Genomic DNA, 14,970 nt, shown 5'->3' with positions numbered 1-14,970 from the left:
AGTATACTGAGGGCAGGGGCATTATACATTTGGCCTTTGCTGTGTTCCCAACACCTAGAACAATGCCTGGCACATAAAAGACAATAAATACTATATTTGCTAAATGAATAGATAAAACGATACAATGCTAAAGAAGCAGAGAATCAAGGTGTAATCTTTAAAAGTTTCTTTGTAGTTTTCATATCCACAAAATGAGAATAGTAAAACTCAACCACCTATATTCCAATTGTGCTCAAAAGACTAAAGATCATAATAAAGTGATTTCTTTCCAAGTAATTCTGATATATCTTCCACTGCAGATTATCTAAAACAGGCCCCCTTTAAAAGAAGTTTCCCCACTCCTTTAAAGAATTACTATATTCATAATAAGACAAGACATTTAGAATTGTTATTACCGTGACTCTGGAGCACATATTCTCAGGAAGAACCACCATTTGAAGTTGGTAAAACTGTTCAGAGCTTTCAATCAAGAACAGACTGCCCTCTTAACTCAGCTCCTGTGATGGTAGGCTTTTACTAATATTTGGGAGATTATTAGGCTTATGCAGCCAAATCATTGAGGGCACAGGTTTGAAATGTGCTATGAGCTTTTCAGCATCCCATCCTTGGATTTATAAAACTGACAGAAAGAATATGCTGGAAGTATCTCTCTGCTGAGCAGGAGCTGGAAGTTGAGGGGGGAACCTTGGCTGTCTCATTTGCATATAGCCCACAGCAATCTTTCCCAACTTTACTAAAGAGCTTGTAAAACAGTAGCGCAGATTTGCCGTTCTGTCCTGAGCGATATTTCTTCAAACCAAAAAGAGACAGACAGAGGAAAACCTTTGTGTTTTCTCTCATTGACAAACAAATAATTTTGCCAATTACCTCTTTTGAGCAAGCAAATGGCACCTGTTCTAAAGCCTTGACTTAAGATCCTTTAGAGCTCTTAAAGCTGCGGTCAAAAAAAGCATTACATTTTAAGGCACTGGGTTTTAAATGCTCATCACAGTCATGTGAAATTTATCTGGCACCTAGAAAACCAAACCAAGGTGCCCAAGTGTGACCAGCTAGCTGAATGCTCACTTTTTACCCTGCTGCTCACAACCACCACTGAGACTTCCTTCTGCCACACTGCAGATAGAAGAGGGGGTCCCTAACAGCTCAGGGACCCACTCACATGCCAAACTATTGAAATAAGTAATAAATAAATTGACTACTTACTGATACTATGCAGATGAATGAATTATGGAATTTAGATCCCACACGAACATAAAAACACAATAACATTGTATCTGAGAAGATCTGGACAAAGTATAAATGTAAAACATAAGCTAAAATATGAAGTGAAAGATCTACAATTCTGAAATTTCACAATTTTGCAAAAAGTTAGCTGAAATTATAATACTTAAATGATAGAAATCTTTTCCAAAGAAAAAAACAGGAAGCAGGGAGTTTTTAAAAAGCATTCTAATATTACAAAATGTTCTATGGCCAAGACATTTTTACTGTCAATTATGAATATCAAAATAGACTTCAGAGTTGAAATGTGATGCCAAAACTAAGAGGTGTATCAATAAAGAGTTTTGAATGGAAAGGATCTACCCAAAAGGTAATAGCACTATTGAAGCATTTATAAGTGTTTTAATGAATGTGCTCTTTACCAACTAAGTTCCTTGAATGAAATCTGTACTGCATCTTCTTAAAGCACAGACAGACATAAGTCTTCAGCAAATGACTCTACCTTGCAATTAAAACCTATACCTTAGTAAAAGACAGTTATGCTTTAGAAGGGAATAAAATAAAAAATTAAACACAATATGAATCATATCAAAACATCACCAATTTTAGGCTGTAGGTTTTATACTCATAACTCCTTAAAGCTATATATTTTAATGGGACACATCTGAGTTATTAAGTAAAGGATGTGGATCTCTGTGAGTCACTTTGTTTAACCTAGATTATTTTACATAAATGCCTCAAATGATCCATCCCCTCCAGGTCATGGGTATTAATGGGCCTACTAAGAAGAAGGACTTTAAGCAATTAAAAAAAAAAAAATACACCAAAGCTAATTGCGACCATGGCCAATTGCCCCAAACAAAACAGACAACCAAAAACATTGCTAAATACTTTCCTCGTTGTGGAGGGAATAATGAGCTAGATTTTTTAATGAAATATTTTCACTGATAGAATTTTCTTAAATGGGCAAATAGAAATTGTAAGATCAGAGGTAAAGTGGGATCACACATTCATTCACTGTTCTCAACAGTTTTTATCAAACACTATCTACTCAACTGCTAGGCATTCTGAAAATCAAGTTGGATAGGGTCTTCACTCTCTACAAGCCTACATATAGACAATATTTCCATCAGCTGACCTTCATATGAGCCATAATTACCTATCTATGTATTTAAAATAATACATATTTATGCCCACATAACAAATACAAGGAACACAGAACTATAAACATTTACATAAGATATTCAATCTTAACTATGTACTGGACAAGGAAATAAGATGAGCATTATTTTTTCCCTTGGCATGTAGTTAGAAAATAGTGTTTCAGGTTCAGCCGAGTGCATGTGAATGCACATATGTGCATACAGACATATGTATGAATATTAAGTTTCATGTAGCAGAGGAGGTGAGAGTATGAGGGGTCTGTCATAGAGAACTGTGTCCTCGAAGCCAGTGTTTTACATTTTGGCCCATCCAGCTCTAATGAGGGCTGAGACATGGTTAACAGTAATTTGGGATAGCTTTTTCAGCTCTCTTTTGGTAGCCGCAGAATTTTTTAAAAAGCAGCTTGTTTGTTAAAAGTTCGCTCCAAGGCCTAAAATTTCTAAATATGCACCTTTTTTCAACATTGCCCTTATAAAGAAAAAACTGCTGAAAGACTCCCAAACATGAGAGTTTAATTAAAGAAGGAAAAGTGAAAAAAAAAAAAAAAGAGAGAGAGAGAGCCAAAGAAAGAAACAGAGAAAGCAAGACAAGACGAGAGATCATTTTAAACATTTTCAATAGGGAAAATGTCAAACTTTCAGAGCATACAAAACCTTTTGGCTCCAGACAACATATGCCTTTTCACCATCCTCTCTCAAAAAAAAAAAAGTGTGAATTTCTGAATTTCTTTCCAAGGTTATGATTGAGCTTTCTAATTATTTATTTGAAATTGTAGAATTTGAAGGAATTTTTAGGGTTAGAATCTTTGCTAATTTTACCAAACAAAAATAATTCTGAATTAAAGCAGCACACATAAGTTTTAAAAAATAAATTTTTAAAATTTGAGAGGATAGAAGATGACCCAGAGATTCAAAAAGACTTAAGGGACGTATCAACAAGTGTAATTTATAGATTTGTATGCCTCCTGATTTGAACAAACCAATAGAAAAAAATTATAAAATAGGAAAATTTGAACCTTTACTGAATATTTCCTGATATTAAGGAATTACCATTTCTTAGGACTGATAATGGCATTATGGTTAGTTTTTAAAAGAGTCTTTATCTTTTAAAGATATTTAGGAAAATATTTATGGATAAAATATGAAGTCTAGGATATACTTTGAAATATTTCAGTGGGGGAGGAGCAAGAAATAGGTAGGGACAGAGACGAGACAGGATCGGCCATGAATTTCTAATTGTTGATCCTAGATGAGGAGAGTTCATGAATATTTGACACACAAGTCTCTTGAATTTGTATATGTTGCATCTTTCCATAAGAAAAAAATTTTAGAGAATTTAAGAGCAGAGCATTTCAAGCACTGAATCATTTAAATTAAAAGGGTATTCATTTCTAATGATGAAATTTACCTTAAAAGTATCTTCTATGTAAAGATCTTCCCAACAGTATATTGTAAAGAGCTAATACACTGGTAAGCATATAATAAATAAATGAATAATATATAAAATGGTAATAAAAAATAAATAGATCATTTTTAATAAAAATCCTTAGTATAATATTTTGGTTTTGCATCTTATTCTTCTATTTATTCTTGTCATTGTTTCTAGTTCAGAGACTGAAATTATTCTTCCTACATAAAATGCCTTCAAACAAATGAGGTCCAGACCAACACTGAAAATATTTCTAAAAGTTTTGTTCAGAAACTTGTAGCTTAGGAATATGCTCTATTTTCATGTCAGGACTCATTTTGGCCACATAGGCAAGAACTGTATATTTGAATCACTCAACCTATTACCCACCCTCTATAGGTATTGAATTTTAGAAGTTGGCTTCAACAGACAACAATTCTGTGAGGTTTAGTTTTTTTGCTTTTAAGTTTGAATGAAGTCTGTCTCAGTTACCTTGGAAAAGTACCTCTATATATTTCATCATGCAAATGAAATATATAAATATCACCATCAAATAAATATAATCATCATGTATTTAGTAAACACCCAATCTAAAATGTCCTGCCCCTTTGGGCTTATGTGAAAAGTAAAGAGCAAGTAGTAAATAAGCATTAGTTGCTACCCTAACTCTAAACTGCTAGTGATCAGATCAATCACAGGACAGCCCTATGGTTAAGAACCCTGACCCTGGACATGGGTCAATGGACTTCAGATTTCAGCTCTTCCACCCACCAGCCTGTGCCCCTGGCAAAGTTACTCCTCTTCTTTCTCTGCCTCAGTTTCCTCTTCTGTGAAATGGGAAACATGTGATAACTTACTTCAAAAGGCTACTGAGAGAATTAAAGTAGTCAGTACATGTAAATCTCTTAGAACAGTGCCCAGCATAATATAGTAATTGCTCAATCGTTGTCTAGCACTATTAAAACTGTAAGAAATCCCTACGTTTATACATTACAAGGGCTCATTAATGACTTACTGATTCTTTTTTTAACCTTACACTGAAAAAAATAAAAATGTATCTGTATCATGCATGTTTTTACACTGATGGACAAATTAGGAACATAGCAAACTGCTTATCAAAATTGAGGAGTAAGGTAGACATAACAACTTCCCACTTATTCAGAGAACAATTCACAGAGGAAGTAGAATTTCCTAGCTACGTATTTTTTTTTCTGATTAGAAAAAGAAGAAAATCCCACATCACCCTAACACCCAGCCTGTTGACATGTCAATATATTTCCTTTGTCTTTCTTCTATGCATATATGTGGAATTTTACATAATTGAGATTGTATTTGACACTCTGCTTTGACTGATGTAACACTTATTAAATACATTTTTCTGTGCCACTTTTTTTTTTTTTCTTTCTTTTTTGAGACAGAGTCTCGCTTTGTTGCCTGGGCTAGAGTGAGTGCCGTGGCGTCAGCCTAGTTCACAGCAACCTCAAACTCCTGAGCTCAAGCAATCCTACTGCCTCAGGCTCCCGAGTAGCTGGGACTACAGGCATGCGCCACCATGCCCAGCTAATTTTTTCTATATATATTTTAGTTGGCCAGATAATTTCTTTCTATTTTTAGTAGAGACAGAGGTCTCGCTCTTGCTCAGGCTGGTCTCGAACTCCTGACCTCGAGCGATCCACCCGCCTCGGCCTCCCAGAGTGCTAGGATTACAGGCGTGAGCCACCGCGCCCGGCCTCTGTGCCACTTCTTAAAAACATCATTTAAAATGACTGCATAAATGTAAATACTCCAATATAAAAAAGAAATAATGATGATTAATATACCTCTTCTTGAACCCATAATTTTGACCTTAAAAATATCCAGGCAGAAAGGATACTTGCTTATTTCTTGCTAAGCATGTTTGTTTTTAAATAAAATTGGTCAAAAATAAATTTTAAAATGTATTTCAAAATTTACAGGAAGCAGGGGAGAGATAAAGTGACCACTGACTAGTTAAGTCAAATATGCACAATGAGGCATCACCTTGTCATCACGGCTGCCTCCCCAAGTCCACTATCCACGTTGGCAAGTATGAATCACTTCTTAACCAGTGGGCTACAGAATTCTGGATGGTGTGGAGAGCTCCACAGCTATTACCAAAAGCCTTATGGGGAAGAATTGAAAGGACGAAAAGGAAAGAAGAAAGAAGAAGAAAGGGAGTGGTGAGTCTAAGCTGGGGGATCAGAGGACTCTGATGCCCCTCGAGTAGCAGCAATACCCTGGGATAACACCCTTCTGAAAGACTCGAAGACTTGATGCAGAGACATGAACTCACAGCCCATGATATAATGTAAAACGTGCTTACAGTTCATTAGACCTTAGTCTACCTATTTTGAGAGAAGCAAAGGACCTGCCAGCTTTTGGCTTTTTGCATATGCAAAACAGCAGGTTTGATGAATAGTATCTCATATCCTTGAGAACCACAGTTAGTGATACGTGTGTTGGGAAATGGAGGGTATGGGCCATCTAGAAACACAGTTCCCATGGTTTATGACAGTAACTCGCATCCTTACTCTCTCTTGGGTCCCAAATCTGCCTTCATATAAAGGTTACTGTTAAAACTGGGAGAAAAATCCCTGAGCTTCATTTTAGTAGGATTTCTATCATTATTTAGAAGCAAATATTCTTTCTTAATAAAATCTCTTCAGCTCACCTGGAGGGAATGCCCTCTTAAAGAAAGAACCTGACTATCCCGTGTTCACAAGAGCATAGTTCCCTGCTTAGTCATCGGGACCTAGGCACCATTCCAAAATAATAACATTGCTAATGTATTTTCTCTTTTACAGGTAGTAAATTCAATTACTGAAACTCTTTTCTGGTCATATCAAAAGGAAAAAAATCATGTTTCTAAGCCTCAATTTTTTTAAATAGGCTCAAGCAACCCACTATTCTTATAGTTTAGCTCTACCCAACTTTTTCAGCATAGGAAAAAGAGATTCTAGAACACCGCAGTTTCTCTGTTGCAAATGGATTTCCTAGGGGGTCCCCCAAGGGTTCCCCTATCTTGAAGGAATTATGTAAACACTAAACAAACAACAAAACAAATACAAAAACAACAAAAAAGAAAACTATACACATAAAACCCCGCTCCTTTTACCACCAAAAACTCATATTTTGTCCGGATACGGTGGCTCATGCCTGTAATCCTAGCACTCTGGGAGGACAAGGCAGGAGGATTGCTTGAGCTCAGGAGTTCAAGACCGGTGAGACCCCATCTCTACTAAAAATAGAAGAAATCAGCAGGGCTTGGTGGTATGTGCCGGTAGTCCCAGCTACATGGGAGGCTCAGGCAGGAGGATCACTTGATCTCCCAGGAGTTTGAGGTTGCTGTGAACTAGACTGATGCCATGGCACTCTAGCCCAGGCAACAGAGAAAGGCTCTGTTTCCAAAAAAAAAAAAAAAAGTCCTATTTTGTTCTACCTCCTTTTCTGTCTTTTTCTTGCTCTGCAGTTTGTCCAGCACATGAATGAACTGTCTTATCACGCATGCTGTTTGGTTTATAATAAACATGCAGTAAATGGCACACTTTTAATGGTCTGAATGACAACAAAGATTTAGTAAGTTCATTTCAAAATAAACAGTTCTAAGATTTTCCATTTACCCAAAACAGAGATCATCAGCCTAATTTAAAACAAAATAAACTGTGATATTTTTTTTTTCTTTCCTTTGTGAGATTACAGTACAGGACCTAGTGATAAAATCTTTGCTTACCTATAAAATAAAGTACATTTGTGATCTAGAGCACCTTCAGAATATTGATACAATTTATAAAATGTATAATATTTAACATTTTTAAATCTTAATTTTCAAAAATGTTGAAGAAGCAAATAATCATTTTTGACTTGTCCCTTGTTTAATCCTCCCTCCACTGTAAATGATATTTATTGCTTATATATCTCACCTTGGTGAGTAGAACTCTCAGTCCACATCACTGAAAGGCATAGTGTGACTCCCTAGTGCAAATTTCCTGAGAGCCCCTTCCCTCAGCATGTGCCAAGAATGAAATCTTGGCCACTTAGTGCTCTGTGTTCCACATGTGAGCTCACGACGCATTGAGCAGCCGTGCTAACTGAGATGGATAGCCCTGTCAAACAGGACGCTGGCACACCAGGATGCAAGCAGTGGGACACAATGACCTTACATTCAGAGAAAAATATCCCTAAAATGGCATGAAAAGTTTATGGGGGGAAGGGAGGGGGGTTCTTTTATTTCATTTAGGTACATAGCATGAAATAAAAGCAATGGTGCCCGCTATGCAATTTGCTCAGGATCAAATCCTAAATCCCTCACACAAGAAGGAAAAGTCGTCAGAGAAAGAAAATGAACCATCCTTTATCATGCTGCTTTGAAAGCACAGGACTCTACAATTCAGCTACATCACCGCACCCAGCCTGGCCATGTGCTGGGATTCACACTACACTCGGACTCACAATAACTCGTAGGCTACTACCTGTCTAAGAAAAAAATTCATGACCCCTGGTTTCAAGTGGGTTGCTTTCTTGGTAGAACTAAGGTATAACTTGAATACTTAAAATATTTTTTAAAAAGCAATGATGTACTTACAGAATCAGATTCAAGAGCTTGGGAATTTAAATCCCACGTCCTTGGTCACCATATTTCTAACTATGTATAAATGCTTAATCTCTCACAGTGTCCTTACCAGAAAAATGAAGCTCTGATAGTTCTTACAAATGATATGAAGAGACACTCACAAAAAAAATAGCAAAGATCCTTGACACATACATAAATTTAACTAAAGAAAGTAACATAGGAAAATAATATGTAAAGTAAGACATGGAAGTTACATATTTCTCTCCTTTAGTTATAAACATAATCATAAACTATACAATTCAGTCATTTCAGCTGAAAAACAAAAATAATAATTCCATTATATCAAAAAAAATTTTTGCCATTATTCAAGGTTTAGGGGGTATTTTTGTTATTTGTTTTGTCAATTCTTTGGCATGAAAGAACAATGGGCTATGCTTCAGAATGAAACAACAAAAGCTCACAAGGGGATCCCCAGTGTTGTACAATATATACTGAAATAATGATGCAATTTTAATATTTAATTAAATAGGTAAAAGAAATTGATCACAAAAACACTGCAACATTTTTTAATTGAATAGATCACATCAAAACTATAAACCAGTTTTCAAAGATGCAAAAGAGTAAGATGAATCCATTTCATTCTGTTTAATTAAAAACTCATCACAAAGTGCAGAAGCCATAGCCCCAAAGCAATAAATACACTGAGAAAACTGAATGCTTTATGAATTGTGTATTAAAGTTTAGATAAGTTAGGTGTCAAATATCTCAGCATTGGCACCGAGAACACTAATTTGCTGACTTAGAGAAAAATAACTGTTATAAATACAAAAATAACCTATGGTGATCACTTTGAAATGCAAGTTGATTTTGTGGCTCTAGAGATGCTAGTCAAATGCTTCCCCAAACAACAAGAGAATAAGACTCTCCACAAGAAACTGCTCACTGTTTGGGAAAGACACCAAATCTGACAATTCTCTTTCAACCCTTGTTTGGAGGACTATTTCAGGAAACATGCTCTTCCTCATATCATGACACAAAGGAGACTCAGGGAGGAGAGGGGAGATGGATTAATACCTTGGGCCTGAGCTGCAGAGCTGTGTGAATACCCCAGGGCCAGAAGCGCTGTCTCCACCAGCTGGCTAAAAAGCACATCTTTTCGCACCAGGACAAACTCAGCATGTTCTTCTCTGTTGTCGTATTCAAGAGAGCCGTCCAACTGCTCCACCACACAAAAGACGGGAATCATCAAACCTGAAGGGACAAAATTCAAGAGCAAAACACAAACATTACAAAGCAAATCTCAGTCACCACGATGGGAAGGGAAGAGACAGTTATAAAAGTCACTCATCTGTGATCGACAGTGGTTTAGATTAAACAAGCCTCTTAGTCATATGGGCCTAATGGAAAGCAGTGAGTTTTTCCCCCTCTATTATTACAGAATTGCCCAGGGCAGTGGCAGAAGCCCTCCGATTCCAGTCATTAAAAAGTGGAGTGTACCAATCAGAGGTACCCTGGCACATAGGTGAGGTCACAGTGACCTTGCAAACCCTCAAATCTTTAATGTCTATAGTTTTATCATTAACTATTACTCAGCACTAGTATTTTCAGATTAGACTTGCTTTTGTCTAAAAAGGTATTTCAACGCTTCCAGTTGTAAGATACCTAGTAGGGAGGCATGTTTAATTTCAGGAGCTGTTACATGAATATGTACAAGAAAGTAATAGGAATTTAAAAGTAGTCCCTCTTGTATGTTGTTTGTTTTGTTTTGTTTTTGTTTTGTTTTAATCCTGGTAAATAGATCAATTAGTCTGAAAATAACCCAATCATGAAAGTTTTAACTTACATTTAATGTATGTCAAAATATACATCCAAATATAAAACTTTGTGTGTTTAAATTATTATTTTATGCATTAACATCAGTCACTACTGAAAAGAGAGTATCTTTTCTAGTGTTTTCAGAGAAAAGAAGTAAACTACCCTAAAGAATAAAGCAAATTAGTCTAGTTGAAAATCTGTTGAAATCTGTTGTCACTGAAATATTTCTCTGCTTTGTATCAAAGTGTGAAAAGCTAAAAAATGTTTAATTCACCAAAGATTTTTTTAAACTGTTTTTTATTTTTAAAAAAAAGTCATACAAGCACTTAAATCTAAACATAGCCAAGGCAGAAGAAGATCAAAGTTTTACCAACATACAACTAATAAACATGGACCCTGTCCTATGTAATTCACACAAATTAGTATGTTATGGAATAAAGATCTGCTCTGAGTCTTCTCTTTGTGCAAGAAAAATCAAAAGTTATGAAGGATGTGTGGGCAGGCAGACATGGGGGAGGCAGAAGGTAAAGGCACTTTGCAACAAAAAGAAGGACTCTAGGTAAAATGACTATGGTCTCTAACACGCAGAATGCATAGGAGTTTTTCCAGAAGTCCCTCCCTGTCCCCTGGACCCTAGAAGCTTCCTGACTCACTCTGATCTAGAAAGCAGAGAGTGGGAGCGGATACTCTGCAAACTACTGGGCCACAGATTTAGATTTTTGTTCTAAAGATAATACAATGGTACAACTGGTTCCCATGTGCTAATTATTATTATTAAAGTTAATAAGTATTGGGTGTAATTATTAAATATAATCATTATTAACAATAATAATACTCATTAAGAATTGTTATCATTAAAGATCGTGGTAATTATTATTAAGACTGCACAACAGTCTAACAAGTCAAACCATATCATACCTGGGACAATGACTGAGTCAATGTTCACTCTTGAGAACAACAAAGCAGCACTATTTTCTATAGCAGATACACTGGCTATGCTGTAGATTTATAAAAAAATATGAGATAAGGGTAGAAAGGATCAATTTTTCAGACAAAAAGGAGGTTTTAGCCTAGCCACACAATGCCTTATAAAATTTTTTTTAATTGTGACCATTACTGGTATATGAAATGCTTACTTATTTATATTTAGTTTATTCTTAAATATACTTAAGACATAATGAATAATATAAATTAAATTTCCTCCAAATTACCTTTGCATTCATTAATTTATCCAGCATTTATTTACTGAACACCTACTATGTACCAGGTATCACCTGTGTCTCCAGGGATACAAGCGACAACAAGTCTGATATGGATCCTGCCCTCAATGTGGTTGAAGGCATTGTAAAATCTTCCTAAGTAAGCATAATGGCATTTTATAGGACCCATTCATGAGAGTCCTTACCAGCAGGGAATAGCCCCCATTTAGACCTTTTAACTCTTGCATACTGGTGTATAATCTTTCTCTAAGGAAGCAGGTTGATTCCTACTTTTAATGATTTAAGCATATGCACACATAGAGCCATGTAGTCAGTGGTGCCATAAGCTACTTCATCACTAATACCTGTGTGTACTTAAGTTTCAATGCTGAAAATCCATGTGCAGTTCCTAATGTCAACATCTGAGAGTCACACATCTGGGAATCACAGATAAGACCTTTAAATGAATCCAGTTGCTCCATAAGCCATCATGTATCCTTTATTTTAGGAACCACAAATCTTTCTCAAGTCTATAGTCAACTGAAAAAACTTAAGACCCTATTGATTTTTTAAAATAATATTAACTGTTCAATCGGTTAGATATGAAATACAACATGAAAGCACATGGATTTATAGCATGGAGGGACTTATGTTTTGCAACTGTCAATTACTTAAATATTTCCTGAACATTTTAGTTTAGTGATTAAAGCAAGCAATTGTTAGCTGACACACAGCAACAACTCATTACAGTCAAAAAGCAAGCACCAAACCCCCACTGGCATCACTTGCTTTAAAAAAAAAAAAGAACTTTGAGATCATTTATAAAATAAAGCAACATTAATCAGGAATGTCTAATTATTCAAGACTTGTTCTGAAGCACATATATATACTACATATATATGAGATACTGAAGAACATCATAAATAAGTTATATTTAACCCCAGAGAAATTTATATTCTTACTAGAATATGATTCCTCTAAACAATTATGGTTTTTATAATGAAATGTAATTTTTACAAAAGAAGAAGACAGGAAAAATAGATGCAATTACTAGTGACAATGACAAGAGAAATGAAAAATAGTAAAACAGTACAATTGAGGTCAAGTGTGGGAAGAAGAAAATTAAGGTATGTATTTAAAAGCCTTTAACAACAGGAAATCCCTAAGAAAAGCACACTATAAAAGGATGAGTAGAAATATATGCCAAAAATTTAAAGAGATATTTATCCATTTTATCCACCACGCTTTCCAGGCAAAAGGAGAAGAAAGAAAGCAAGGAAAGATGGAAGGAAGGAAGGAGTGACAATGGATAGAAAGTAAGGGAGTGTGCTTGAAAAACACTTTGGAAAATACATTAGGAATGGGAAGAATTAAAAAGTAAATTCCAATAAAAGGACTGCAATGTAAAACTGAAATGCATTTGCAACAAAATTTAGAAATGGTCAAGAAGAAGAAAAAAGAAAAATTCTTGTTCTAGCCCTACATCTTAAGCCTATGGCATTAGTTTTCTTTTATTGTACCACAGACCCATTTTCAGGTGATCTAATAGAGACCTTTGAACCTTTTGATCATAAGCCTTGCTAAGCCTTTTACAATTGCAGGAGGTGAGCAGGATAGGCATGCAGCCACACAGCCATTTGCTAAAAACTAAGAGTTGTTCTGGCAATTGGGATATGCGGTGCATTCTGTTGTTAGAGAGGCAAAATAAGCCCGGGACCGTCTAAAAGTGCATTTTTCCAACTGTCATTAGTTAATGATGCTGAAATTGTCATTTTCATTATGACATTATTTCTGAAGAAACTATATATAATTATAAAGAGTTAACCATTGTTACTGCCTCTGTTCACTGTTGCAGCCATGTGAACTGAGACAGTGGGGAGATGGTTAAATGCAGTGATGCGTAGCACCCGTCTGGAGGCAGGAAACCTGGTACTGTCCCTTCTTACCTGTGTGAGTGACCCTGAGTGATTTATATGACCTCTCCAAGGCTCAATATCCTCCTAGCTAAAATGCTAACAATAATACCTACGTTAGAGTTGTGGTGAGCATTAAACAATATTATATATTTAAGTTGTCTGATAGATAGCTCTCAAACAATGGAATCTGTTTTCCTTTTTTCAAAACCAGTATTACCACCATTTTACAAAGAAAAAAAAAGAAACCAATCATTTTTTTTTCAGGGTCTATAATCAATGCTCATGATACTTACTGAAAACCATTTCTTCAGAATAAAAATGATACTAATAATCACTGAATGGTCTATTATGCAAATGATAACAGCTTAAAGTGTTCAACACACCCCACAGCAAAAAGGTGAAAGTGTTTAAAAGCATCATACTTTATACTCTAAAACCACCTGTCCAATACAGTAGCCACTAACCACATGTGGTAATTGAGCACCTGAAATGTGGCTCATCTCAAATTGATATGTGCTGTAAGTGTAAAATACATACTCGGTTTTAATAATTTAATACCAAAGAAGAAATAAAAATAAACATATTATGAATAATTTTAAAAAATTAATTGCATGCAGAAATAGTATTTTGGATATATTGAGTTAAATAAAATATATTATCACAATTAAATTCACCTTGTTTCTTTAATGTTCTATTAGTGCAGTTACTGGAAAACTTAAAATTACACATGTGGCTTATGATTCTATCAGATAGCACTGCTCTGATCGACCTGCCAAATACCAACATACACATTGGTTTTTTCTCACACAGGATAAATTCATCACAGACTGATTCTAGGACAATTGTTTGACTGTTGTGAGCATTTCTTGGGTGTCTTTTGGTTGTCTTTCCTCTGTGATCCAGATCTTAGGTGACTTGAAAACAGAAGATTTTTGGTTACATTCTAAAATCCAGTGTGATACCTTCTCTGCAATTGTAGGTGCTGTTTCATTACTAACTATATTAATCCAACTTCTTTAATAAGGAAAATGCTTTTCCCCCCTTCCCTTCATTTTAAAGAACAGTTACAGACTTCAGGAAATGTCACAACACTGGCTATGAAAGTGCCCTGAAGAATAAGTGTTCTCTAACACTCTGGATGTGTAATTTAACAATAAAAGATGAAAGAGATGGTCCCGTAGCAGGTGTCTGGATGACAAGATTCAACTGTCTTTCACTAAAGTTGGGACATAAAATAAACCTCTCCTTTGTATTGCACTTCCTAGTTCGCCATGTAGCCTAACACGCATACCTTTATTTTCTCCTCACATTTACCCTGTGAGAGGGTTAATATTATTCTCACTTAATAAGAAACTGAAACTATGGGAGAATAAGTAACACATCCCAAGAAACACAGTGAGGCAAGAGTAGGACAGTTCAAGTTCTCCATCTCTAAATGCCAAGTATGTTGCTGTCTTGGGGTTGAAAACAACACTCCAAAATCCACACCCTCAGAAATCTAAGGGTTTGACCTTTAAGTAAAGGACCTTTTGCCACTTTCTATGTGCAACGGGTGACCTGTGTTGCTTGTAAGTGAATCACCTTTTGATTGCCTAGCAGGTATCAGGCACTGGGCTAGGCATGGAGGAGAAACCAAAGACAGTTCCTGCCCGTCAGTCAG

At 35.7% G+C, this 14,970-nt stretch overlaps 1 protein-coding gene across 1 annotated transcript in view; it reads right to left on the bottom strand.

Annotated features, from left to right (window-relative positions):
* SATB2 (SATB homeobox 2) overlaps positions 1–14,970 on the bottom strand; it is a 172,841-nt gene that overhangs the window by 140,295 nt on the left and 17,576 nt on the right. Inside the window, exon 3 of the mRNA XM_069468896.1 lies at positions 9,455–9,631. Within this exon, the coding sequence (XP_069324997.1) occupies positions 9,455–9,631 (177 nt within the window). The remainder of the gene's footprint in view (positions 1–9,454; positions 9,632–14,970) is intronic.

Source organism: Eulemur rufifrons, chromosome 1 (assembly GCF_041146395.1).
Source record: "Eulemur rufifrons isolate Redbay chromosome 1, OSU_ERuf_1, whole genome shotgun sequence".
Taxonomy (NCBI): Eukaryota; Metazoa; Chordata; class Mammalia; order Primates; family Lemuridae; genus Eulemur; species Eulemur rufifrons.
Note: the sequence above shows the minus strand (reverse complement) of the source record. Positions and strands in the feature narration are given on the sequence as shown.